This window comes from Falco rusticolus, chromosome 1 (assembly GCF_015220075.1).
Source record: "Falco rusticolus isolate bFalRus1 chromosome 1, bFalRus1.pri, whole genome shotgun sequence".
Taxonomy (NCBI): domain Eukaryota; kingdom Metazoa; phylum Chordata; class Aves; order Falconiformes; family Falconidae; genus Falco; species Falco rusticolus.
Window position 1 is genome coordinate 122,151,257 of NC_051187.1, and position 26,612 is coordinate 122,177,868.

The following is a 26,612-nucleotide window of genomic DNA, read 5'->3' on the forward strand; positions in this document are numbered from 1 at the left end:
TTCATTTGAAATGTAGGGCATTTTATAAATAGAAGTGTCCCAGAACTGGCACTCACAAACATACTGTAAACAAAAGCTACCCCATAGATTTTTTTTAAGGCACGTGATAATGTGCCTTGATATGTCAGGTCACATCAAACCAAGTCGCATCAGAAAGCCTGATAGAAGCAACAGAATTTAATCAGTGTATGCTCTTTCTTATTGTAAATACAGGCAATAGCTGGCAGGATTTCCTCTTTCCTTTCCCCTATTCTTTGAGATACTAGCTGGTCATTGTACACAGAGCTAAGCAAAAAGATGTGTGAGCTACAGTTTTTCAAATGCGTCATAGGTGGAGACTACAAAAACTGCCATGAAAAGATAGTGTTCACTGTGATAGTAACTAGCTAACTAGCCCCCAAAAATGTATTGGTAGCTATTAATATAATATGGTAAATGTCTGAAAAAATGTGGTAGCAGAGGTTACTCTTTATTCTTTATTCTTGCCAACTGCCAAATTCTTGTTCTGGTTTACCTATTGACATTTCCAAGGAAAGAGTATACTGCTCACAAGGATATGCAGGAACAGTCCTACTACAGATCAGGGTAAAGAGCATCTCTTAGATTTTCACACTGTCTTTTAAAATAATTTCGTTGGGTTTTGTCTCAGAAAATTTTTTAACTTTTTCAATACGGACTTAATGTTGTATTGGGTGATGACAAAAATATCTACCACTTGCCTGTATTAGTATAGTGCATAAAACAAAACACAGTAAATTTGCAATTGAGAAGCATGTCTTGGTATTTTGATAGTATGTCAGGGGAGTTTTTAAACTGGTCTGCTGGTTATAACAAAAGTATGAGTGATCACATAGGCTGGACATCTCTAGTATTTTTCCTGCTGTAGTGTATATACCTGCTGTAAACAGGTTAAGATGATACAGTGGTTAAAATATTGGGATGCTACGCCAGACATTTCACAACTGGAATCTGGAAAGAGAAACCATGCTGAAATTCATTTGCTTTTACGTATTTCTCTTGCACAGAGCTGTAAAGCAGATGATGATGATGACAGGAAATTAACTAAATTGCTCTTATTTGTTGTTTAGAAATGACTGGGATCCCCCTGACAGAAAGGTAGATACCCGCAAGTTCCGTTCTGAACCAAGAAGTATTTTTGAGTATGAGCCAGGAAAGTCGTCAATCCTTGAACATGAAAGACCGGTAAGACACATTAAGTGAAAGGGGTAATTCGGTAAGAGGTTTGGTGGGAGTCATCTTTTTATCATTTACTACTGATCATAACCACTTGGATGAATACTGAAGGTCCTTTTTCAAATATTTTGCAGCAGTTTGTCTGCGCTCTTTCTGATGGTTGTGTTGGAAATGCGGCTTTGGCTTATTTGCTAAAGCGAGAGCTTGTGGTATTTCCAAGAAATCAGACCACCATTGTGCAAACCTAATGGATGATGAGTAGAACTGTGAATTAGTGGTAACTGCTTTTTCTCATTGGCGTGCATCTCCAGCACTCATTTCCAGTAGTATTAACAGCACGTATGATATCTGAATAATCAATGCATAAAAGTCAACTATTTGTATTTCTAGGATGTGCCTGATTGTACATCTAAGGAAATTTTGGTTAAATACTGGTCAAGTTGCTCAGAGGGGCTGTAGATTCTCCATTTCTGGAGATCTTCAAGACTCAACCTGGACACAGCCCTGAGCAACCTGATCTGACTAGACCTGCTTTTAGCAGGTGGTTGGACTAGAGGACCTCTGGAGGTCCTTTCCAGCCTCACTTACTCTGTGATTACTGAGTGTACATTAACATGTAATTAGAAGTCTTTGTTACTGCTCTCTGAATAATGATTGCAATTGTGGAGTTTGTCACAAGCATGTCTGATAAAGCTATGCTTAATGCACGCAAAATGACCATTAACGGAAGTTCTCATTTGCTGAAAGATGCATTTACTCAGCCTTTCTAATTTACCTTTGTGCTTTCTCGGTACTTTCTTATTTTAGAGACACTGTTACGTGTCAGTGGCAATATTTTCTTTTCTTGGTCTTTTACTTTGAGGTTGAAATGGTTGAGGGAGTCCAGTTTTAAAGAGGGTGGTTATGTAATCAATACTGGATTATTATTTGCTTTTGTATTACTGTATTACATAATTCTTCACAGAATTTATTTCACTAATTTAAAATAAATTAAGCAAATAATGGAAATCCAGAATATGTAGTATGTCAACAGTGTGAAACACCTGTACTAAGAACCTTTCCCTTGTGTTTTTCTGGTCTTTGCAGGAATATAATTTTCATTAGCCAGAAAAAAAATATAATATGAAATTAAGTTCTTGCAGAACTGATCCATTTTTCAAAAAGAAAACTGCCATTTCTATAGGAACTGTTAATTAAACAATAGAATTAAATGGAATTTAGTATTTGTTGTGAAGATGAACCTAACAATTTTATTTCAAAGGTAGTGACATCTGTTCTGAGCACTTTCTTCACTGCTGTGGTTGCATTATACACACTGAGGTCATTTACTAGCCTTCCCAGTGCCAAAGAATAATAGCAGATTCAAATCAAGAGTAAGATAATGACAATGATGTTTCAAGAAAAGCCTCGCTTTTCTAATAAATTTACATTTTCTATTAATGTAATGTGAAAAAACTAATTCATATAGCAATTGCAGTGCTGATGAAGTGTCACAGGTGTCATTTTTAATTTTAGCAAACTAATCAAATGACAAAAAAAGCAAACTTTGCTGACTCTTCCTGAATCCTTCTTTTTTTTACCTTGCTTATGCATTTTATTTTTTATGTTCTCAATCAAGAGTTTGGATTTTGAGCTTTGTTTGGTCATTAAAATATTTTTATGCAGAAAAGCCTTTAGGTTGTATTTACTGAGCTGAAGCTTAGACTAGAAGTTTAGACTTAGCTGATGTAAATACAAGGAAACATCTTTTTGCTGAATACATTTTAAAAGCTGAGGAAATAATTTTTGCAGACAGAATGGAGAGGTATTTTATGTATGTATGAATCAGCTGTAAATATTGGAAGACAGGGATTAATGTAGAATATCAAGAGATGAAAGCTGTGCTGACACTAGTGTAACATTATTAACTGATATAAAAATAGTTGAAGTGAGCTATCACATTATGTCAGTCTGGAATTTCTGCTGCTGATAATGATGTTTAGCTTTATGTATTTAGATACATCCTTTGGACCGTGTTACAAAAAGAAAAAGATTTTGTATCACTAAAGCATTTGCTTTCCTTGTTTTCCTGGAATGGGTTATGGAAGGCAGAACTCATGACTTCTATCGGCAGAGTAGGTCATAAGATTTTTCCGTGTGTGTAGAAAAACCAAACATCTGAAAAGAATGCATAAGTTCCAAATTCAGATGAGAACGCTAAATTCTCAGCTGTGTCAGTATTTCATAAGTTATCTCTTTCATCTTGATAATCTCTAAAGGTTTGATTTTTAATGTCTGAAAAATTGTTCTCATGGTACTGGAAGAAAATACTAATCAAAATATGGAAAATAAATATGATTCATTAATATTGTAAAAGATGGACATTTATAGCATCTGAACTAGAAATTCTTACTTTATTAGTTTGCCAAAACCAAAAAAGTCAAAGGGGATTTCTCCAACACTCCAAATCTTAATTTTTTTTCTGAAGCCGCATCATTCCCATGTCTACAGGATTGCATTTTTGATGGAAAAATGATCTGGGGGGGGAAAGAATTTTTACAGCTACCGTATATGATAATAAACAGAGCAGATGAGGTTTGAAAGATAAACATTCCAGTTATTGATGTAGGTACTACATTGGAACCGGTTGTGATTAATGTGGAGATTATAAACATGGGGAGAATATAATAAAATGAGATTCAGTGTGAAACTAACATTTAGTGGGAAATACTATTCAGCAGATCCTGGTTCGGTAAGTCAAAAGAATATAAGAAGTATACTTTAAAAAAACTTTAAAAAAAATCCTTCACAATAAACATTAAATGGAAAGATTGGTTAGGGATAGATGATTATCTTTGTTAGGGATGTAGGAAGATGAGTGTAATTTCAAGCTGCAGTATCACATAGCAGTCTTCTGTCATGAAACAGGAGATTAATGGGTTTTTGCCTGTAATTTGAACTTGTAAGAGTGTAAAACGTAACAGAAAGGAGGGGCTTGGGATTGGGCCTTTGAGATTACAACTAAAAGTAAAGTGACATTAAGCTGTTGAATAGTCTTCCAAGCAACGATGCGGCAGTTCCTTTTTTTCTTGTTTCTATAAGCCCATAAAACATTACCATTTCTTCAATAACACAGCACTTGATCAGGTGGTACATAAGTTGTTCTGATGTATGTTTCCATCTCCGATGCCTGTAATTCAATAAAAGGCTCTTTTTCTCTAATATCATCTGGAACATGAATTTGTTTCCTAAAATGGATGTTTACTTTCGGTGTAAAATAAATTGTACTGTAATAATTTAATTTTACTTGTATGAATATGAAGTTAGATTTTTATTCTTTGCTGCTTTCAACCTAATATGTGTGAAGTAATTTGTTCATGCATATACATTTTTCTATTTCTGCAGTGAAGCAAGTTAGGAAAAATCTTAGTTTGCTGTAAAGAAAGACTGTAAAATTGGTACAAGCAATATTTTATTTTCATTAGGTGTTTTAGTCTAAGCATGAATGTGCACATGTGCTAGTCAGATAAAACTTGTCAGGTTAAAGTTTAGTTCTAGATGTTTTTATATATCATCAGTATACAAATGTTCTACTGAGTTTGTATGCAAGAGGATTTAATGATCAGAATAAATGAAAAAAACATTATTATTTTGTCAAATACCAGAAATGGACTGAGCTTGCACCATGATGTATGTCTGTTGGGTTTGAGGTTTTTGGTTTTCTTACTGTAGTGGAGAATTGTGATTTTCTTTAGAATATGCAGGTTCAGTTGCCTTTGACATCTCAGGCTGGTTATCCGAATATTCTGCTCAGTGTTGGTTGAGTTACTTGAGTAACACTTTGTCAACTAAAAAATACTGTCTGTGTGTTTTAAAAAGAAATCAGAAATTCTACATATAGGTATGTTTTGATACGACATTAAAAAATACGTCTTCTCATAGATACAGAGAGACGAAGTCAATCTGGTAGTGGACTTGGAGCTACAACAGCTGTTTAAAAGTAGGCAAAAGGAAAAAAGGAGAAGATAAGGCAAACTCTTCAGAGCTAATAAAATGCCAAAGCCAAATTTACAACAGACTTGTCAGTACGTTGTTCCAAAGGGGCTTCATTATGGTGTCTGAACTTGCACATGCAAAATACCAATTTGACCATGCAGTTCGTGTAAGAACCATTTAACTCAGCAGCTTAAGTACACACTTTTGATTATTGCCTGTGAATGTCTGCTTGTGTGTATCAAATCAAGCACGAGCAAAGCTGCTTGCAACTCTATAGAAGTAGTTTTTTAAAACGACAATGCTGTTTTGTAGTCGAGTGTGTCGATGCAGCGCTGTGTTGACCATCTGATGCAAATGGCAGAAAGAGTGAAGTTACTTACTGGTCTTTCGCATTACTTGGAAATATACTACTGATGTTAGTAAATGACTAGGTGAAGGATAGAGTGTAGGAACATGACTTGGTTTGACTAACAAATCATAAAAAAGGGAATTAGGTGCTTTTACCTTCTGTTCAAGCAGTTTGGGAGATACTGTGTGAGACTGAGCCAAGTTCATTTTTTTTTTTAAGTCAAAATTATTTGCTCCTTTGAAGTCTCTTAGAGGGGGAGATAATAGAAAAACGTCCATCGGGAAAATCAGATCTGAAAGCCAAGTGGAATCAGTTGCCTGTGTGGTGATCTGGTAGCCCGGGGATGCAGAGGCATCTCCAGAACGGCCAGGCAGCAGTGCTCAGTTTCTTTCAGTTTGCTGCCCTCTGCGGTTCAAGCTGAAAGCAAAAGTGGGACTTGTGTGCATGCAGTTAGAGCTTTACGTGCTTTCTCCTGTTCTCATTTTATTTGCACTCTGCCACACGAGGAGAACGCAGAAACTTAGAAACTACATAAAAATGCACTGTTTCGAGCATTTTCTTTACAAGCAGAAGCGCAGGGGGGTTAAGCTTTCTGCTAATTGCAAGGATATTTGAAAATAAAATGGGAGCCGACTCCCGTTCTCATTTTTATCTCCTTGACGAGCTGGGTGGAAGCGCAGCTGCTCTGATGGTGTGTTCTGGTGCCCTGCAAGAAGGGACACAGGTCTGTCAGTGTGTAGGGGGGGGGCTGCTGCCATCCGGGGGGCCTTGAGGCTGGCAAGGCTGATGCTCACTGCCCAAGCAGGTACTGTCAGTACGCCTGGATTTGTAGTGCCAACAGCTCCACAGTTGCAACACCATGGATCCATTTCAAGGGAGTTATTCATTTATTTTGTTTGTTTAATGTAGACACACCCAATTGTAGCTATTTCTGTGAAAATTAAGTCATTGGTATAATACAACTGTGAAAATGTGCTATAAATACTTCAACATAATGTAACTTAGTTTGGAGAAATAGTGAAAACGCAATTGTTTAGTCTTGTCTTTCAGATTATCCAGATCTAAATTGTGGAAATTTTGTTCAGGTAAACAAAAAAACTCGTGAATATGCCAGTCATTCTCTGTAATGGGAATCAAGCTGATGCAGAATGAAGTTATCTTCTGCGTTGTGAATCTGCCGTTTTTGCCCTCATGCCTCCATCTCTCGGTAGAACAGAACCAGATGTTTTTTCTGAAATCAATTGTAGGCTCTACTAAGGTCCCAAATCTTTTTTGGTCAGTTCATGGAGCTAATTTCAGTGGCGTTTTTCTACTGAAGACTTTGGTATGTATAGCTGAGTTGAAACAGTTGCCAGTAGTAGTGCTGAGTTAGGGCTGTGGATGGTGGAAATACGAGGGCAAAACTCCAGAGCAGCTTTACTTTCTAACCCTGCCATGGAGCACAGCAAGTTGTTCGCCACTGACATTCACTTCCCACTCTGTTCACAGGATTAATACTTCCCTTACTTGAAAGGGAAGTGTAATTTATCTTCACATTGTGAAGATAAATCTCGAAAACACAGTTGGAGTCCAGATTATTTCGTGAACAGCTCATGCATATTTGAGCAGCGAGGTGGTTCAAAAGGGTTGTTAGCCTTTCAGTAGAGCAAAGTTGGCAGTCTGTTCCAGTAAAGTAACATCAAAAGCAGCAAGAGAAGTGCCGTAAGATGTTTAATCACCTGAAATGGTCAAGAGCATGGCGTTATCTCTTGCAGAAAACAGGAATAGCTGGATGTGATTGCTCTGGTGTATTGGTGACGGCTCGACTCAGGAGGAAAAGGTGTTACATACTTAATCACCAGTATCATTCTTTATGCAGGACCCTGTCGTCATCTTTGAGGATTGCTTTCTAGGTCACACCATAATTACTGTCTATGCTCTGAGAACTACAGCTGTGGCAGACCAAATTTTACATTCAGAAATATCTTTAACAAGAGGCTTTCTCTGTTTCAGAGATCTTTAAGCCAACAGTTCACTGTAATTCTGTGCTGCGTGACAGCTTACATCAGACTGTACAAAGGAACTGGAGCTATTTAGAAAATAATTAATGCAGCCCAGTTTATGGTTGGTTAGCTGTCCCACTGGGAGCTCTACTGTTTTGCACTGTCATGTTTTCATGCTACTTGAATAAATCTGTCAATTATTTTTCTGTTCATTGAAGAATTTTCTTAATGCTATCTTCAATTGCTACTTTATCCCTTTGCTGTGAGAATTCTCAGATGAAAACAATGTATTTCACTGTGGAAAAAAATGCTTCGTTACATCAAGTGGGAGATAAAGCATTACAAAATACTGCTGAAACAAATATTATGGAATGTATCATTTTTTGTTCCCTATTGTTTGACCATAGGATTTAAAATATACCAGTTCCATTGCATATGCTGAAGTGGCTTTTTGATATAGTTATGCCTGCATGGTGCATCTCTTATCTCTGCTCAGCGCTTGCTTCAAGACAGCAAGATCCAGAATTAACATGCTTTGTGAGAAGACAAGGAATGACTAAAAGCAGTACTGATAAAGTAATGTCTTTATTGCTGATCAGGTGGGCACTTTCTTGCCTATGCTGAAGATTACAATCATTTAAACCATCTTCTTAACAAGGAATCTTTAGTATTAGCATTAAATGTACTTACGTTAATAGAGTGATGTTTACAGAAATGGTCTAAGAGCCCTCATAGCTTTAAAAGAGTAATTCTAAAATGTTTAACATCTTCCAGTCATTGGGAAGAACAGCAACAAAAAGAAAAGTATTAAAGCTACCGGTCAGTGACAGCTCTTGGACAAGAATATTCTGTCTTAAATACCATCTTCATTCTTTGATTTTACTCCATTCCTTTCCCCATACTTGTTTTGTGTTCGTGTGTGTGTTGTTGAAGTGACATGGCATTTCTAGCACTTGGCTCAGTGTGTGCCTTTTCCTTCCCTTTTCCTTCACAACTGCTCCAGACTGATCGCATAAACCCAGATGACATAGATTTAGAAAACGAACCCTGGTATAAATTCTTTTCAGAACTGGAGTTTGGACGTCCGGTAAGTGAGGACAGAATATTAATATTTAAACATTAGGATATTTTTTTTTTTATATAATGAGGAATTTACGAATTACCAAATTCAGCAAATATATGCCAGTAAAGCTAATATGATTTTTTTAAAAAAAGGTCAATAAAGTGATCTCACACATATAATTGGGTTTTTTTCAAGTGGCCCTTAACTTGCCAGAGTTGTGGCTTTAATAGCTTTAATACAGACTACATATTAGACACATAGTAGTGTGCAAATATTTAAGAACCACACAAATTGGATGTTAAACAGGCATGTTTACTAGTCTCCCTAAGTCTTTTGCATTTGGCTGGATTATTTTTGAACAATCTTTCAGAGCAGAAAAACATGTCAGTTTGCATTAGGGATGCTAAGTTACAAATCACATATTTTACTTGGAGGAATGTGTCTACATTTAAATGCATGCAGCCATATACAAATCTCTTATGGCAGTAAATAGTGATATTTTTTTCCTTTTTTCCCTCTCTTATATGCATACATGCAGAATATGTATTTTGTACCTGAACATAGAGATAATGGGTTTGCTTATTTTCAAGCTGGACACCTGCCTGAACAGACAGGCTTCAGTTCTGCTCCCATTTTCACAAACAGGCAGGTCCAAAAAAAGGACTCAGGCAAACAGATGCTACCTTAGTCCTACTGCAAGCATTTACGTTTAAAATTATAAACTTGGAAAGCTCCATGTGGTTGAAGCACCTGAATGTTGGCGATATCTCAGTTTGTCACCTTTAGTTGCCTAGGCACTTGCAATACTTCTGCAAAATACCACCGGCTTAATTAAATGTGAGCACCAAAAACTGTTCGTTTGTGTTATACAAGGATAAAACAGCGACATTGTCCTTGAAGCAAGACTGAGGACTAGGTTTAGCTTCCTCCCTGCACAGTGTGTGCCTTAATGACTAGGTTGGAGATGCACCTGCTCTTGCTTTTAAAAGCACACACCCTCTGTGGCTACATGGAGCTCAAATTCCTTCCCGTACCCTCTGACATCCTTAGGGAAAAGGATAGCGAATGCCTTCCTCCTGGAGGAATGCCTAACACGGCGGTTAGAGTACTTTCCGGGTGGGAGTTCAGATCCCCTCAGAAAAAGGAGGGGGGTAAACCCAAGCATTCCCTCGCTCTGGTAAAATATTCTCATAGCTTCCCAGGATCCTGCGGAGCTCGAGGGGGAAAAAACAAAAGTCCCTGCCCCGGAGAAGGAAATCCCAAATAGGCATGGCATTTGAGCTTGAGAGGATCAGGATTGAAAACATTCCCATTCTTGCATTTCCCTGTTAGTTAGCGGTTCTCTGGAGGCCCCCCTCAGCACGCTAATTACTGACACCCCTCAGCACGCTAATTACTGACACCCCTCAGCACGCTAATTACTGACACCCCTCAGCACGCTAATTACCGACATGCTGGGCTACACGAGGAGCCCAAGGAACTTGAGGCAGGGCCCTGGAGGGCGGTGTGGGAGCCCGGTGCCTTAGGCCCTTGGGGTAGCAGCCATAGGCCAGGGTCAGAACTGCCAGCTGCTACGTCAGAGCAGAAAAGAAAGCAAACCACATACCTTTTTTTTTGTTTGTTTTTAACTTTACTTTTTTAATGATAATATTTCAAAATATAACTCATTGGATACCACCTGAAAAAATTTTTTTTCATATATATTTGGGTTTCATTTGTTGTCCGGTGGTCTATAATATATCATGTTTTCACTGATTACCTTTTATCTCCTTTTATCTAGCCATTCAAGCTGTTTTGTCATTCCTCCTTCTAGGTGGGCAGAAACAGTCCAGATATATTCTTCTGATGAACTGTGTGTCAACAATACTTTACTGATAACGATAATGTGAGAATAGTATCTTCTGTAAGAGAAAATATGTTGAGATTTCCCCACTAGAACATAACTGTGGTGCTTTACAGTCTTCTGTCTCAGTATTAAAAACTGCTAGTATTGATTCAGCCATTCCGGTTGTAAATTTTACCACCTAGTTACTAACATTTTATTAAGATGCTTATAATTGAAAAAATATTGTAACACATTCTTCCTTCCATTCTACCCATGTGTGTCACTCTTTGTATCTGACGTTGTCAACACTTAGTTTCTAACTGTGTCACCTTCTCCACATGTTTCATTCCTTGCTGCCATTGATTCTACTCCATTTCATCTCTACACTTCTGCTTTTATGATGCAGCCACCTAAAAAGCTTTTGGACTATGTTCGAGACACTTCTTCTGGTGTTTCCAATGAGGTAAATGAATGATTCTTGTTCAGATGATTCTCTTGGGAAGAAGGGTTGGAGTGCTCACCATTTATGTCTCAAGTTTGTTAAAATTTAGTGGTTTCATTCTGATAGCTATGAGACGTTTCTAATTCACAATCACTGTATCTTTGTCTTCATATCTTTCCAGATCACTAGTGCATTTGGATGTTGATCTTATTGTCCTAGGAACTGTGAGTCCTTATCTCCAAAACTTCTCGGAGATTAACACTCAGAATTACACACAGCCCATTTCTCTAACTCTTCGACAAATTCCCACGTCTTCAGAGTTGGGCAGGTGCATTGCACAATTAATACATCAGCACAGTAGTATTTTTTATTAAAACAGTTGACTGCAAATTCTTCGTGTCAAGTGAAAGCCTTTTGGCTAAGCTATCATTTCACCAATTAAGTATTTATGACTAAGGTTGCTAATCAGGTAAAACAGCAATTAATAATCCTGTTGCAAATTTATGACTGCAGGATTGACAGTCACTGTCATTACTCTGAACAGAATGCATCAAGATCAGGTAGTGGGCTGTCATTGCCCTGCTCTGAGTGGGAGAGATCCAGGCTTTCATTCCTTCTCCCCTCCCTCCCCATTTTTAGAGCATTAGGGCAAAAGTCAGTGATTCCTGTAACGACAGCTTTACTTCATTCATATTCATGATTCACTTTCATCTTCCGTAGTCTCCAAAAATTAAGTGAAAATTGTGGCCTTGAATTGTTGACTGTTTGCAAGTTATTCTGCTTTGGGTTTGAGCTCTGTAAGTCCGGGAAAACCTCATGATTGTGAAATTTGGGCCCAGTTCTCTGAGACAATAAGTTTCTAGGCCTTCACTAATGCTTGGTAGTACCCTATTGAGGAAGACAATTTAATACTAGCATGATTACTTGAAATCTTACTGTGTTCAGTAGCTCTCGGCAAAATGGCTGTTAAGTAAAACTGGGGGGTTTTCTTGGTTTAATTTACAAAGACATTTATTTTTAGACTTTAAAAATCTTTGAATATAATAAATCATATTCACAGTCTACAGTAAATTTAATACTCGGGGGGTGGGGGTATTCAAAAGAACTTGTTGATGTATTAGAACCATCGTGCAAACAAGCCTGTTTGTTTGTTTACAACTTACTTTTCCTAACTTCATTTTCAGTCACCATTAAAGCCTTGATGCATGAAAAAGGCGAGAATATTGGCTTAATTGTAAATGTATCTCTGGGTTTTTTGAGTAGAACCAAATCAAAGTATTTAAGAAAGTCTGTATTTGGTAGGTTTGGGGTATTTGTATTTGGGGTGGTTGTCTCCAATATTTAATTATTTTTGTCAGGCAGCCTTTATCCATATAGGGCAGTGTTGAATATTCTGGAAGATGCCTAATTAGCTTTGGAGATTGGGGAGTGGGGGAGATGTGTTCTGTTGGGCCACTGGAAGTGGCTTGGAGGGATCGTGGGTCAGTAAATGCCCAAGCGGTGACAGGACAACTACAGCCGGTGGTACCCACTCTTGGCAGTAAAAACCAACCCCAGCCACTGTTTGCTTTCCCCTGTATGTCATATCAGTGTGGCTCTACCTGTGGGTAGAGGGTATAAACTCCGCATAGCCTGCATATAATAATGTATGTCTGTGATAAAAATTAGTATTATAGAATGTGCAACATGCAGTATCTTTCACACAGAAAAAACTTTAAAGGCGGCATCAAAGAAAGGGCAAAAGGGCAAGTTACGTTCAAGGTGATAAGAGTATCTTAAAGGACAGAAATCAAAAGCCATGCAGTAACCGAGCAGTCGATTTTGGCACGACACATACTTCTTGCTGTCTTAGGCTAATCACTAACACACACTGTCTGGCTTGGGGAACCCAGTGGATAAAGAAGTTCTCTCCGGTTTGGTTTCAGTTGTGTGATTTACCCATCGCCATCCATAGGAGGCAGTGGGAACCTACAGTGCCCTGGGGATTGACATCCTGCTCTGTATAGCCCTGGAGCCGTTCCCGGTGGAAAGGAATCACTGCCTTGTGGCTGTTTGGCCAGTAGCGTGTAGCAGATGGTCTTGATCCAGGCTCTAATGGAAGGGGTTGGCACCTGTGTGAGAAACCCCACGATGACAATTAATCAGCAATGTTTGTATTGCCTCGTGCAGCAGTTCTAACAGGGATCACCAGTGAGCCCACACTTCCTCTGCTGGTACTGGGCTCTGGGGGTAACTGGTCAACGAAGATGAGGTTGATAGTTGTGGCCACTTTTGAAATGAGACTCTTGACATTTACCAGAGCAGGCTCAGTGTGTTTTGTGGGTAGCGCAGGGAAGTGCACAGAGCTGAGGTTTTTGTTTCCGTGGTGCATAGAAATGTGAGGAGAGCCGTGGTTACGCTGGCTGTTGGTGTGAGCAGCTCCGCTGTGGGTTTCTGTGGTTGTGTTGCAGGCAGAACTCATAATAGTAGGTATTTATCGTAAAAGCATTGAAGTTGGATAGTGGTGGCAGAATTGTCATAAAGCAATTTCCTTTTTTCAGAGGATGTAAAGAAAAACTTCAAACTAGGAACTGGGTGAAGAGTAAAGACTCAGGAATAATAGGTTATTCAGAATATATTTTTTAAAGACAAATACAATGGTAATTTGTTTGGACAGAACAGGTAAATGGTAATGCACTCATCATGAGCCCCATACGCATTCCAAATGTTGAGAAATAAAATAGGGATCATTTCCTGAGTGCCAATAGCAGGTTTATTGCCTGTCTGGGAATGTCTGATGATCATCAGCAGACCTCCATAACCACCTGGCTTCAAAACACAGGCTTTTATTTCATCTGCCTGTGGAAAGGCGGTTTGACTCTTTACTCCTTTCCCAGAGCAGATGGATTGGTTTTGTTTCACCTTCTAATGTTTAAGTGCACCGAGTTCATGATCTAGGTTACTGTACTTAAAATACTTTGGTCAACAATTACCTGTTTCTGTTCTTTACATTCAAATCCTCAAATCAGTTTGTATTTTAAAGCATCATGCATGGTTCGTTTATCACCTAAGAACAATGCAGTGACAGGTGAGGTCAAAAAAAACCAAAAAGCACAAACCTCGAAATCTCTGTTTGTCCTGGTTTCAGCCAGGTGGTTCCACCACGACAATGTTTTACTAGGAAAATGAAACTTGTAAGAAATAACTTCACATTAGTTTGCAGAAAAATAAGTTGGTTTTAGTGAATGTGGCAAACAAAAATCCAGTGCTGTGATAAGACTTGATGGTATTCCACAGTCTCATATTCTCTCCCATCATGGAAAAAAGCGTATGTGGAGCACCACTGCACCGAAAGCCACCTGTGAAAGGGATACATCACTGTATGAGTGAGGTGAACCTCCACTGGTTGGGACACCTAACACTGGGAGAAGCTGGGTACATGATCAGTAGTGTTGGTAGTTTTCTTCCAAAGGGTTATTGCTACGGCACACGTGCCCCACTGAGCAGCCATCCTCCTGACATCACTGATGCACGCTTCCCTGTTCCTTGAGAACAGAGGCTACGTCCCACGACCTCACCTTGCTCCTCTGGGTAACAGCTTAATTCCCAGATTGTGTGAAGGTCTGTCATACACAAGCTGGAAACTGCGGATGTGTGGCTTGAGGACATGCTAATTTACAAAGAACGAACACAATAGTAATGCCTAGCAGGTGGGCGTATTCCCATTGATACTTTTTTAATGCCACTTTCTCTTTCCTGTTGTCGTGCCCACACTGTGGGTTGCATGCATGTCATTCTCTACTGTAAATGAGATGCAGATGAATAGAGGAGAGATCATGTCTCCTCTCATGTGTCTGGAGGTTGTGCTGGATGAACTGAAAATGACAGCATGACAAGTAGCCCTTTTTTTTTTAGCATTGCACTGAAGCAATTTTTGGAGCTTTTATTTCTAGCCTCCCCTCTTTTGACCGTAGCAGAAGTCACTGAAGCAGAGTTGTATGTCGCCAGAACCTGAGAATCAATTTCTACAACCTGAAAATCCAGGATACAGTGCAGCAGTGGAAGGATATGAATGAGAAAAAGAGCAAACCTATTCTTTTGGTTTCCCATTCTATTATAAAACGAGATCGTTATCATACAGAACAATGTAGCGCATTACAGTAGAATCACATTTGTTGTTTGGAAGCAGTTTCAGAAGTTTGGGGCTAATTGAGCTCTGACAGGAACAATTCAACAGTATCCATCAGGTAAGAATTGCAGCAAGCAGCAGCAGAGAAACTGCCTCAGCTTTGCCTCTAAAGGGGTGACAGAATAGTAAAAAAGATACTTTAAAATCTTGCAAAGGCGCATTGCTTCTAGAGCTCGTGACTCTTAGTTACAGGTATTCCCCAACTCTTGCGTTACTTCTGTTCTGAACTGATGCAGACCAGCAAGTTTAAACGCACAAGTGACTAGAACAGTGATGTGGAACAATTGTCGTGGTTTCATGATTTAGCCCAGTAGCCTATTTCATTGCAAAATAAATTGGAAGGAAACAGAGCAGTTATAACCAAAACTTTGCATTTCCTTTTTTCCTAGATACGTGCTTACTTTAAGATTCCCCCTAAAATGGCCTTGAAATAGGCCAGAAACTAAATTCTTTCAATTACAGGCCAATTCCTGTGCTGTCTCTGGGTGAAACAACAGAATTGCCATAACCCTGTTTGCCAGTCTTACAACCGAATGTTGTTGTCAAAATTTGTTGCTTTCAAAATCTGTTGCCTTTGAAATTTCTGTTGAAATCAAGAGGAACAAGAGCTGTGCACAAACACTACTGACAGGATACAGCACATATTCATAACGCTTAATCTAACGGAAACGCATGTTAGAGCTAGTTCTGCCACAGTGTTGTACGAGTTAAGCCAAGATTGACTTGCGAGAAGTATTGGGGACCTCGTTCTGCCATTTCTAGGGGTCAGGTTGATGTTACTGGTTTTTGCAGAGAGCATTTTCTTTATAAATCACCTCAGATTTGGAATCTCACTTGAGGAGGGATCCTGCCTTCGTGTTTATACAGCATGTTTTTCAGATCCAGACTGGAGCTTATGAACATAAAAGTATTTAACAGTGAGAATAATAGTAGTAATAAGTAGTAACACAGAAGAAATACTTGAAGACTTGTCCACAAATCAAAGAACTTTCTTTTCAGAAAAAAAAAACAAACAACTATTTTGAAACCCTATGCAGAGATCACCTTAAATATAGAGGACTTATTTTCTCTGGAAAGTAACTTTAAATCTGTCTATTAATATATTTTAGCTGTTTACATCTCAGATGCTCTTCTTACCAAAAGCCGCAAGGCTTTTTTACCTGATTTTTAATGTGATTTAAATTAAACTACAGTTAAAAAGTTAAAAAGTTAAAAAGTACTGAGAAAATCAGAGTGATCTTAGCTCAAGTTTTAGATATTTGTTCCATACAGGTCTTAAATACTGAAGCCTACTGACAAATGAACTCTTCACTGAACAATCATATTGTCTTTATAGTGCCCCACCTGTGAAAGTAGTTTAGTTACTCTAGAGTGTCATGTAGGGTATACAATCCCTATTTAGTAAATAGTAAAATCTATTTCCAAGTATGGTCTTATACTTCTAAAAGTATACATGTCAGTTAACAAATCTGGGTGAAGTCCTATTCATGGACTCGCAATTCAGATCACTGGAAAAAAGACTTACCTAACAGAAAAAGCACTTGCACAGGCCATGAGTGCTGTTATTTCTGCGGTCTTTCTGTACAGAGGAAAGTCTGTACAGATTTTTTCCCGACAGAGAAGAAGTCTGGAAGGCTTAAGTAGAGAGAAAAATAGTTCCTGCAGCTTACAAATCTACGATAGTTCTATTTCCAGTCCCTCAGGTTACCTCTGAAATGGCATGCCAGGAATGTGAAACAAGTTTGACTTTTGAACCACGCTGCTTTGTACCCATGAAGAAATACCCCAACGACCATGCAGTTTGTTCTAGGTTCATACCTGGTTATCAGAATCGTAGTATTACTGAATTCTGACTGAGGGCTTGAGATGTATTAAATGGTGGTTGTAAAATTAATAGTCATTTAAGATTGACTTTGTATTAATAATAAGATTATGGAGCAGTACTCCCTTCCATCTTCCAGGGTTTGTGCAGTAGCTACTTTTGTAACTCCATTAGACCGAATAATGTTCAGTGGTAAGAATTTTCTTACCAGGAATACAGGGTGGTCAGCTACTAGCCACAAACATCACGGGATTTACAATTGTGATTGTAATGGGCTGCAATTGACTGTGGGATTTTGGTAACTGGAGAGGAGGAGAAGCTGTGCAGGCCTCACTTGCGCATAAAGGAATTATTTTCATGTTTTTATAGTACAAGTTAATTTTAACTGTTCTGTATCTGGTTTTAAAAAGGTTACGGAGAAGCATGACTTGGGATCATTATTTAGCAGTGCTTTAAAATAAAGAAACATTACTGAAATGGAATAGGAAACAAAATCTAGTGATGCTTTTTAAAAACTCGATAACTGTTCTCATTAAATATTGCAGTATCTATGCTGGAGTGCCCAGGATGATAATCATCATAGTCTGTTTTGATTGGGTTTGTCACAGAGTAACCAAACATAATCAAGCATGATAAGCAGAAATGGTCACCCTTTAGTCAAATACAGACATATAACAGATTCATATATTTGTTTTTACAGACTTCCTTATATCATCACTATTCAACGGACAAAGGCCTGGACAGGCCCTCTAGGTAAGAAATGCAATATATGATTTCAGTAGACACAGATTACGCAGCCTGTGGGTTTTCCTTTGTGACATGTAAACCAGTAGATGTTGCAAAGAGTCCGATTGTGACATTCACCTTGTGAGCTACTGACAAAATAGAGAGATGCATGAAGAGAGTGATCGTGTTTTGATACTGACATGTAAATTTTACTTCTCTTTTACAAGGACTTAACTCCTTCTGTTCCAAATAAGCCATGCTGTATTCTGGGTCTTCCCACTGACGTCCCTGAGCTCGCTCTCAACCGCAGCGATCTATCATGTAACCTCGCTGCCTGCAGCCCTTCCAGTGCTATTCCGCTAAGCACACTACTTCATCCGTTCTCTGTCTTGTCTTTTTCCTGTCTTTGCACTGATCTTCTAGTACCAAAAAGTAGTCTAGAAAGACTTGATGCATTTGTTTCAAAGCCTTCACTATGAAAATGACACGGCAATTTTGTATAATACTTTAAAACAATCAGGTAAAGAAGAATTTCAGCTTTTCTCTGTGACATATGCTGTAAGATGTCTGAGAGTGGTGCTTCTCCCCTTTACGTGTTTTTGGTTTTTTGATACATTTGTCCTGGGTGTTGTTTAATCTACAAACCAATAATATACTGATGAGCTTCCTTCTAAAATTCCTGAATTCTGATCTTAGGATTAGACTGCTGCTAACACTGCTTATTTCTGTAGTTCTGCAAGTACTGCGAGTGACTACAGAAAACGAAGGAAGTCAGAACCTGCCGTAAGTCATCAGAGGGCACACAGCGATCAGAACGCAAACAGAGCGAGCCCGGGCCGTCCAGATGCACAAGGCCCATATACCACCCTTAGAAAGCCTTTAACTAGCTCGTCTCCTTCTTCTCCATCAAGAGCAAAAGGTAAGAGATCATGTTTGTTAGCAGAGAACACCTGATGATGTGTTTTAGAGTACACTGGTAGTAAATACAACTGTCTGCTGTTGCTCAGTGCACTTCGCTGGGGGATTTACAGCTTTGGGGCCTTTCATGAAAGGCCAGCTTGTTTATTTAAGATGAAAAGGTGGATTTGTAACAAGGATTTTTTGGTTTCAACTGCTTATTGTAACAAAAGAAAACCAACTAAAGACTATGATTTGTACTGCAATATATAAACCTATCAGGTTTTGTTAACTCCATTCTTGTCTTATTAGATTATTGTGATTTTTAAATTGTTTTCAGTATACACAGAAAGTAAATCAGGACAAATAAGATTATAGGATTAAAGCTAGGTTTCCAGGATAGCATACCTTTCAAGTCTATAGATGATGTCTTGGATGTTGTCAGCTGTCAGGACCTAATTTAATCAAGCAAACATTCCTAGTCCAATTTTGTAAATCCTTGAAGTATTTACTACAGCACATACAATCTAATTAGCTTCTTTTTTCAAATAACTCGCCATTCTATTACTGCCCTCCATGTCTCTCCAGAAAAGAGATAATTGAATCAGTTGTTAATTTGGGTTTGGGGTTTCAGGTGGGTTTTTTTAGCAAGACAGCAGGTTTCCCGTAAAATATATGATGGAAGTAACATACAGAGTAATATGTATACAATACATCTCCTTCTACATTATTAATTCAATTGCTGTATTTTGTAGCTATACTAATCGGCCTATAGCTGCATTGGGGACCGTTTAAAGCAGGGGTCCTCAAACTGTTTAACCAGGGGGCCGGCGTGCGGATGCAGTGGCAGGCAGCCATCTGCGGCTGCTTGGTTTCCCCCCGCAACCCCCAGCACGGGGGGGTCTGGGGGGTCTGTAAATACCGGGGGCCGGATTGAGGACCCTGGGGGGCCGTATCCGGCCTGTGGGCCGTAGTTTGAGGACCCCTGGTTTAAAGCTTTGTAAACATAAATTCCCACTGAAAAGAACACAACATCCAGGCTGCAACAGAACGTGTCAGACAAAGAAAACTAGTGAGAAATATTAAGAGTGCAGTGATGGAAAAGCAAATATATTTTAAACCCAGTGTTACAGCAGGAATTTAAAAAGCAGGTAGACTCATCCGTTGGGTGTACCAGGCCAGGCAGTGAAGAGTTGGTAAACTCCATTCACCTCCATTGACCTTTGACTACACCGCTGATAATGAGCACTTACTATGACTTAAACACGTCCTGTGTTTGAAAATCCTTCCCCTAAGAACATCTAGCACAGCTAATTAACTTCAGGAAGGTGACCTAGCTGTGTCACTCGGTTCTCTCCCAGCATCATGAAACCCACTAGAATGTTAATTTTTCTTGGAATTAACCATTTTGTTAAAGAAGTAGCACGTCATAAGCTGTTGGATCAGCATGGATTTTGAACTCTGGTGTTTCAGTTTCTGATCTGCATTCAAGTTGTTTTAGAACGCAGATGGGGCTGTTGGAAGCATGTGTCTTGAACTGAATGTTGACACTTGAACTGAACGTTGAGACCATTTTTGAAGTTCAGTGCAAGTATGAGAGACCGCAGTTCCAAATTTATCTCATAGTGACTTACAGATCTACCCTGTGTGTAAAAATGTCTTGAAACTTACTTGAAAACTCAGGCTTCGTTATGGAAGTCAGTCTAAGTGTTTCTTCCACACGCTGGTTAGGCTTAGTAAGCTGATACATCTTCCTTTACACCTATACAGCAGTTCTCAGCCACTTTGTTCTGCCATCCGTGAGGTGTAGAAACCACCACTCCCTTCAGTGATACCACTCTGGGGAAGAGCAGGCTACTTATGCTGCCCGTGAACAACTGGGAGAAATTTCCCATTTGATCATATATAAAGATCTATCTTTACCTTAATTACCTTAGAATATGCAGATGCAGTGAACTCTATGAGCATTATTCACTTTCAAAATTCTGAACGGCTTCTTTCAGAATGCACAGGTGGAAAATTCAATATTTGACTGAGGTCTAGATTTGTTGTTTGGTTTCGTCTTTAAATCCTTTGCAGCTTTTATTGTCTTGTTGACCTGCTTCAAAATCAGTTTTAATGATTGTTTTCTTGTGTTGCTCTGGCAGGGGGGTTATGGAGGGGGTAACATCTCCATAATTCATAAGGAATTCTTTTTGATGTTCAAATTAGCATGACTACATTTTTACAGCTGGAAAATAACTTAATTACTAGCTCTGCTGCTCCAGGCTGTAGCAACCTATGTACTGACCTAAGCTGATAGATGCTTTAATTGCTGTCTCTTTTCTAGTCTTTCTAATACTTACTGATGCTGATTCCAACTTTCTGAATCTTTTTAATTTCTGGCAATGTCTCTTTTTTACCATGCTGCTCTATGGATTATAAAGGTGGGGATATTAGCAAAGTATATCCGTCCCTTTTAAGTTACTCAGTGCACAACCACAACACCTCAAATGAATTAGATTACTGTAGCACTTACAGACAGCATTTAGCTGTTCCGAACGATTCAAGAAGGGCAATCAGCTACAAGAATGGCTGGCAGATGACTCGTCAAAATGCAGAAGTCTGGAGCAGCACAGAAGAATCTGCTTCTCCAAAGAGAAAATCTCGTAGCTGTGATGATCTGTTAACAGATGATCGTGATGGCTTTCCCGATGCACAGGCCAAGTCGGAAAGCATGGGCTCTCTGTTGTGTGAGGAGGACTCCAAAGAAGTGTGCTCAATGAACTGGGCCTCCCCGTATGTTGAGGGCCGTGGTAGCAGTAGGTCAAGAGTTCGTCACAGATCCGCACACGATGCCCCCGGTTTCCTAAAAATGTACAAAAAGATGCACCGCATCAATCGCAAGGACTTGATGAATTCTGAGGTGATTTGTTCTGTGAAGTCCAGAATACTGCAGTATGAAAAAGAACAGCACAAGGGTATTCTTCAAGGCTGGAGAGAGTCCTCTACTGAAGAGGTGCCCAGAGACATGGTGCCAACCAGAATATCTGAATTTGAAAAATTAATTCAGAAGTCAAAATCCATGCCGAATCTAGGTGATGAAATGTTGTCAACTGTTACGCTAGAGCCTCCTAAAAATGGCTTATGTCCAAAGAGGCGATTTTCTATTGAGTCCTTGCTGGAAGAAGAAAGTCAAGGCAGACATCCCTCTCAGGTACAACGGAGCTACAAGTCGAAAACCCTGGTGCCAATTCATATTGAAGTGACCAGTGATGAGCCACCACGTTCGCATATGGATTTTTCAGACAGCGATCAAGACGGAGTGGTTTCTGACCTCAGTGACTTTATCCAGATAGAGGGTTCATCCTTTTGTAGTGAAAGTGACTTTGACCACTTTTCCTTCACATCGTCTGAAAGCTTCTATGGATCAGGCCACCACCACCACCACCACCACCATCACCACAGGCATCTTATCAGCTCCTGCAAAGGGCGATGCCCAGCATCCTATACCCGCTTCACCACCATGCTAAAACATGAAAGGGCTAAACAAGAAACCACCGAAGATCCAAGGAGGCAGGAAGCAGAATCTGGCCTTTCTAAGATAGCATTCCTAGTCAGTCCAGTGCCTTTCCGGAGGAAAAAAAGTGCAGCTCCTAAAAAACAAACTGAAAAGAAAAAATGCAAGTCATCTGTATTTGAAGCACTAGATTCAGCACTTAAAGATATCTGCGACCAAATTAAAGCTGAAAAAAGAAGGGGAAGCTTGCCCGACAACAGCATATTACACAGACTTATTACTGAGCTGCTTCCAGACATTCCAGAAAGGAATTCATCTCTTAAAGCTCTGAAAAAGAGTCCCATGCACCAGCCTTTGCATCCACTGCCTCAAGATGGTGCTATCCATTGCCCCCTGTACCAGAACGATTGTGGAAGATTACCTCTTAGTGCCTCTTTCCCAGACATGGACGCGACTAACAACAATGATAGTGCACTGTGTTTCCAAGGTGGATTAACTTTCTTCCTCTGTCCTTGTGATTTAACTCATCCGACCCGACTCCCCGTGTTTCCCACCCTTTCTCATTCCACTTCTATTTGCGTTGTCTGTAAGAAGCTTTCATCCCACGGAATTCTTAATGAAGGATGTCGTTTATGTAGGTGATAAGGATAGACAAATTTGCGGTCTATTCACAAAATACAGTAATCTGGACAACTAGAGTAATGTATTTTATCTAATAGGTCATTAGTGCTATAAATTACAATGGTGGTGTTAATTTCAGCAACGTGGGGGGTTTTCCCCAAGAAAAAAGACTACAGAAAGTAATGCATGCATCATCAGATGCTGGTCAAACAGAAAACACTAAAGATGATGTCCTTCCTTTATTATTAAAAAAAAAAAATCTCCACCTAAAACGTGTTGCACTGTATAGTTTTGTTACATGTAAGTGATAAAAATGCGGTTAATCCTGCCAGTATCATATAAAGTTGATTCTGTTTTCATATGAAAATGCACTAATTCCACTGCTCTATATTACTTTTTGTGAATAGACCTTAAGGTCATTTTAGGAAGTTTCCATTTCCACTGTTCAAACAATAGAATTTCCAATTTCTGTGGCAGCAAAACTTGTTCCTCTCATAGAATTTTAATATATCTCTGAAGTTTTTAGAAATTTCCTCTCCTCTTAGAAGGGAAATTCTCAATAATCAAAACTTGAATGAAATTTTCAGGGTAAGTATAACTTTAAAAAGTCCATCTGGACAGTGATCTGGTCTTAAATTCACTACTTTGAGTTGTTTGTTGCTCTGCTGCTTTTTTTCTCAAAAAAAAATTGAGCTAAAAATATTTTTAAAGTTTAAGCCTTGCAATATTAAAGGAAGCAAACTAGATTCATAGCAGGAGTGCACTAAGGTGTATCCCAGATTATTTTAATTAATGCTTTTGGCAAGTCTGTAATTTCTTTCTCTTTTTAAATGGTCACACTTCTGTGTTAAAGAATTCTGCTTCTAGACATACAGTCCTCTGTGACAGAGCATCTCTGAGAATTTAATGACATTACAAAGCTATTCTTGAAATCACAAAAGGATGTAAGAGAGAATGCCTTTAATATGTCAATTATGCGATATTTGATCAGCCCTCTTTCACTTACCTTTAATCTCGCATTTCTATAACTTTTGCAAGTACCACGCTAGTAATTTGTATTTCGAGAGAAATCAGAATTGAAGCTGTTCCCGTCTTTTATTAACTAGATAAAACAGATGTATTGAGAACAGGGAATTTAGTCGAAAAAAAGAGCTATAAAACCAGTTCAGAATTGAATTGGTCATACTTGAGGCGTGAGTGTGATTACCCTGGCAGGCAGTACTACATGGTGAGACTGAAGTGTTGGAAATTGCGCTGGTCACATATCACAGTTGAGAAATGAGAATTTTCCAGTCCTCCAAAATAAGGAAATGCACAGTGCAGAGTGAAAACAGATTCCTAATAGCTCTGCAGCTATGAGGGAGCCTGGCATGAGGAAGGTGGTACACTCTGTCAATGTTAATATCTCTAAAGTAGCGTGGAGAATGAGTACAGCAGAATATTCCATTGACTTCCATTAGCACCAGTCATGGCTGAGCTCTACTTCTAATCGAGTTTCATGTTTTGTTGGATCTCTGTGTGCCTCTTCCAGCCACCACCCACACGGAGACTTCAAGGTCATAGCAAAGACCACTGAAAGCTACTAACATTGACTCCGTAAGGACCTGTATAGAGACAAAGGGAATTGTTCTTCCTGAAGCCTCTGCGTTTTCACTCCTTCCCTCCCCTGTCCGGCTCTTTCTACTAGAGTGTAAAGACAAAAAAGGATAGATGTCTTTGGAGGCGTTTATCTTTGGGCTTATGCAGTAAGCGTAGATCCGCATTCACAGACATATCGGGAAGGCTGTCCGGAACTGGTACTGTGACATACTTCTTGGTGATGACATACTTGCAACCAATGACATAAATAATACAAGTATCTTGGGGTTTGCCTCCACTTTTTTTTAATTAATAGCCCCAAAGTTTTTGTGGCTTAGCCAGCGGCCCGCAGGAGACCATTTACATCTTTCTTCTGTAAGACCCCAGCCTAATGGATTGGATGCTTTCAGTTCATTTTTTTTTCTACTTGTACTCCTTTAGAAATGTATGGGTTTGGTGAGAACAGATTGTGTGAACGAAGTCAAAGGAAGACAAACATTGGTCATATGTCTCCACTAGCAGGTATCACTGTGGCAGCAGGAGAGTAAAACAGTAAATCTGAGTAGTCGAGAGGCAGCCCAGTTCATCCTCTGGTCTAAAATAATTCCATTACGTTTTCGTTTCAAATCAGCAACTCGCAGAGCTATAAAGAGTGTAAGATTTTGATTTTATTTTTATTAAAACTGAAAAAATGTATTCACCATCCTATAATATACCATTCTGGAACAAACAACAGTAAACTGTGCTTTAGAGAAAATCTGCCACATAGATTGGTGACTAATAATTTGTACTCCAATACAGAGTTGTTTTTATGGAATAACATACTTTTAAATTCCTTTGTGCTGCCTAACACGTGCCCCTGGTAAAGTAGAAATGCATCATAGATCACTGAGGAGGAAACAATTTTTTTCCACTGCTTTCTCATCGAAGCATGCTTTAACCATGTTTTGTGCATCTAATTATATTTGTTGACATTCTGAAACAGTTCCATGCGAGCTGACTGAAGTCCCAGTACTGCTGTCGTGTCTTCAGTGTGGCCCAGTAGGGGTGCAGCCCTTCCTACAGCGAGGTGTGATTTTGCCCTCTCGATCCTCTATCATACATTATTCTGCTGTGGATCAGAGGACAGCCTTTGCTTGAGAGTTATTACCTCTTTTTTTCTTTAAAGGTGCACTTTAGCCATCATGTCTATTAAAGGTAAAACAATAGATTTCAGTGTCTCCTCACCCCCCCTAAACGAAAGCAAGCAGCATCACAGATTTGAATGGTGGTGTTTAATTTACCGTAGTTTCACGTGATTTCTGTTTTCAGTAGACCAGGAGCCTCCTGGAAGCTATTCTTCTGCTTTCACTGGTGTGGGACGATGTACTCCAAGGGATAGAAGAGGAATCACAGACAAAGAGGTAGCAAAACAACAATAAATAATGCAGAAATATCCATATGGAAAATGGGTAACATATCTGAGATGAGATTTTTGTTGGCTTTAAGACACTGTAATGACACAGACCAAAGGAACAGTTACTTATCGTATCATTAGATGGAACAGCATCCTTCTTTTTCATTAAGGAGAATGGTACTTCAACAAATTAAAAGAATATCAAGCTTTGTGACACAAACTGCGTCTTCTATTTATGTTTAAATAGATATGGCCATAAATTTACTAGTCATTGATAAGCTCTGTCAAAGTTGACCGGAGTGGGTGTTCGGAGAAGAGAAGAATAGCTGACATGGCTGGGGAAAGGTTCTTTTGAGCGTTACACAAAAAAAATGGCTCAGTAATTTTAAAACGTTTAGAAAGAACATTTGTATTTCACCATTATTTTTGTTTCGAAAAAGCAAAACCACTTCTGTTAATGCATTAGACAAAACCACTTATTTTAAGAGTGATCTCTGATTTCTGTAAGAGTTGGTGATTGCTTATATTAATGCTTTGGAAGAGGAAATGGAAGTAGGCATACAACCTTTAAAGGAACACTAAGATCGCTGAAAACTGTACACACAAAAAGCGGAGTATATCATTCAGGATCTTAAGAATATTTCTAAATCTAGAATAATAAAAGCTCTCCAAACAGGCTTCAGGGATTTTATTCAATCATAAAGTACAACCAACGTCTACAGACCATAGATTATTAACATTTTCCCTGGATTTTTATTTAAGTATTGCACAAAATAATGACAGCATAAGAGAGTCCTGTATTTTAATTGCTAATATTTAAGTTTTTGCTCTGGACCACCTACCTTGTTAAATGGTGGTACAGGTTAAAACCGGTTGCAGGATCTGAATTGAGATCCACTTACACCCCACTGACATGGTTATATTGCTGCAATTTCATTGAGAGTCAGATTTCAACTAAAGACTCCTCATTACAAAACGGAGGTTAAAAACGTTCCAGGAGTCATATTGTGTGTTCCTTTTAAAGGATTTTGTGACATTGAAAGTCATCTTTCAATTTTGAAAATGTGTAAAACAC

General features: G+C 38.9%; 1 protein-coding gene across 13 annotated transcripts in view; it reads left to right on the forward strand.

The window, feature by feature from the left end:
• Nucleotides 1-26,612, forward strand: part of SORBS2 (sorbin and SH3 domain containing 2) — a 248,739-nt gene that overhangs the window by 199,141 nt on the left and 22,986 nt on the right. For 6 of the 13 annotated variants that reach the window (XM_037398456.1, XM_037398448.1, XM_037398463.1 and 3 more), the window contains 7 exons: nucleotides 1,089-1,203; nucleotides 8,504-8,587; nucleotides 10,795-10,851; nucleotides 17,521-17,573; nucleotides 18,278-18,465; nucleotides 20,870-22,429; nucleotides 25,453-25,544. In XM_037398456.1, coding sequence (XP_037254353.1) covers nucleotides 1,089-1,203; nucleotides 8,504-8,587; nucleotides 10,795-10,851; nucleotides 17,521-17,573; nucleotides 18,278-18,465; nucleotides 20,870-22,429; nucleotides 25,453-25,544 — 2,149 coding nt within the window. The remainder of the gene's footprint in view (nucleotides 1-1,088; nucleotides 1,204-8,503; nucleotides 8,588-10,794; nucleotides 10,852-17,520; nucleotides 17,574-18,277; nucleotides 18,466-20,869; nucleotides 22,430-25,452; nucleotides 25,545-26,612) is intronic. The other 7 variants (XM_037398516.1, XM_037398539.1, XM_037398522.1 and 4 more) reach the window with 4 other exon arrangements.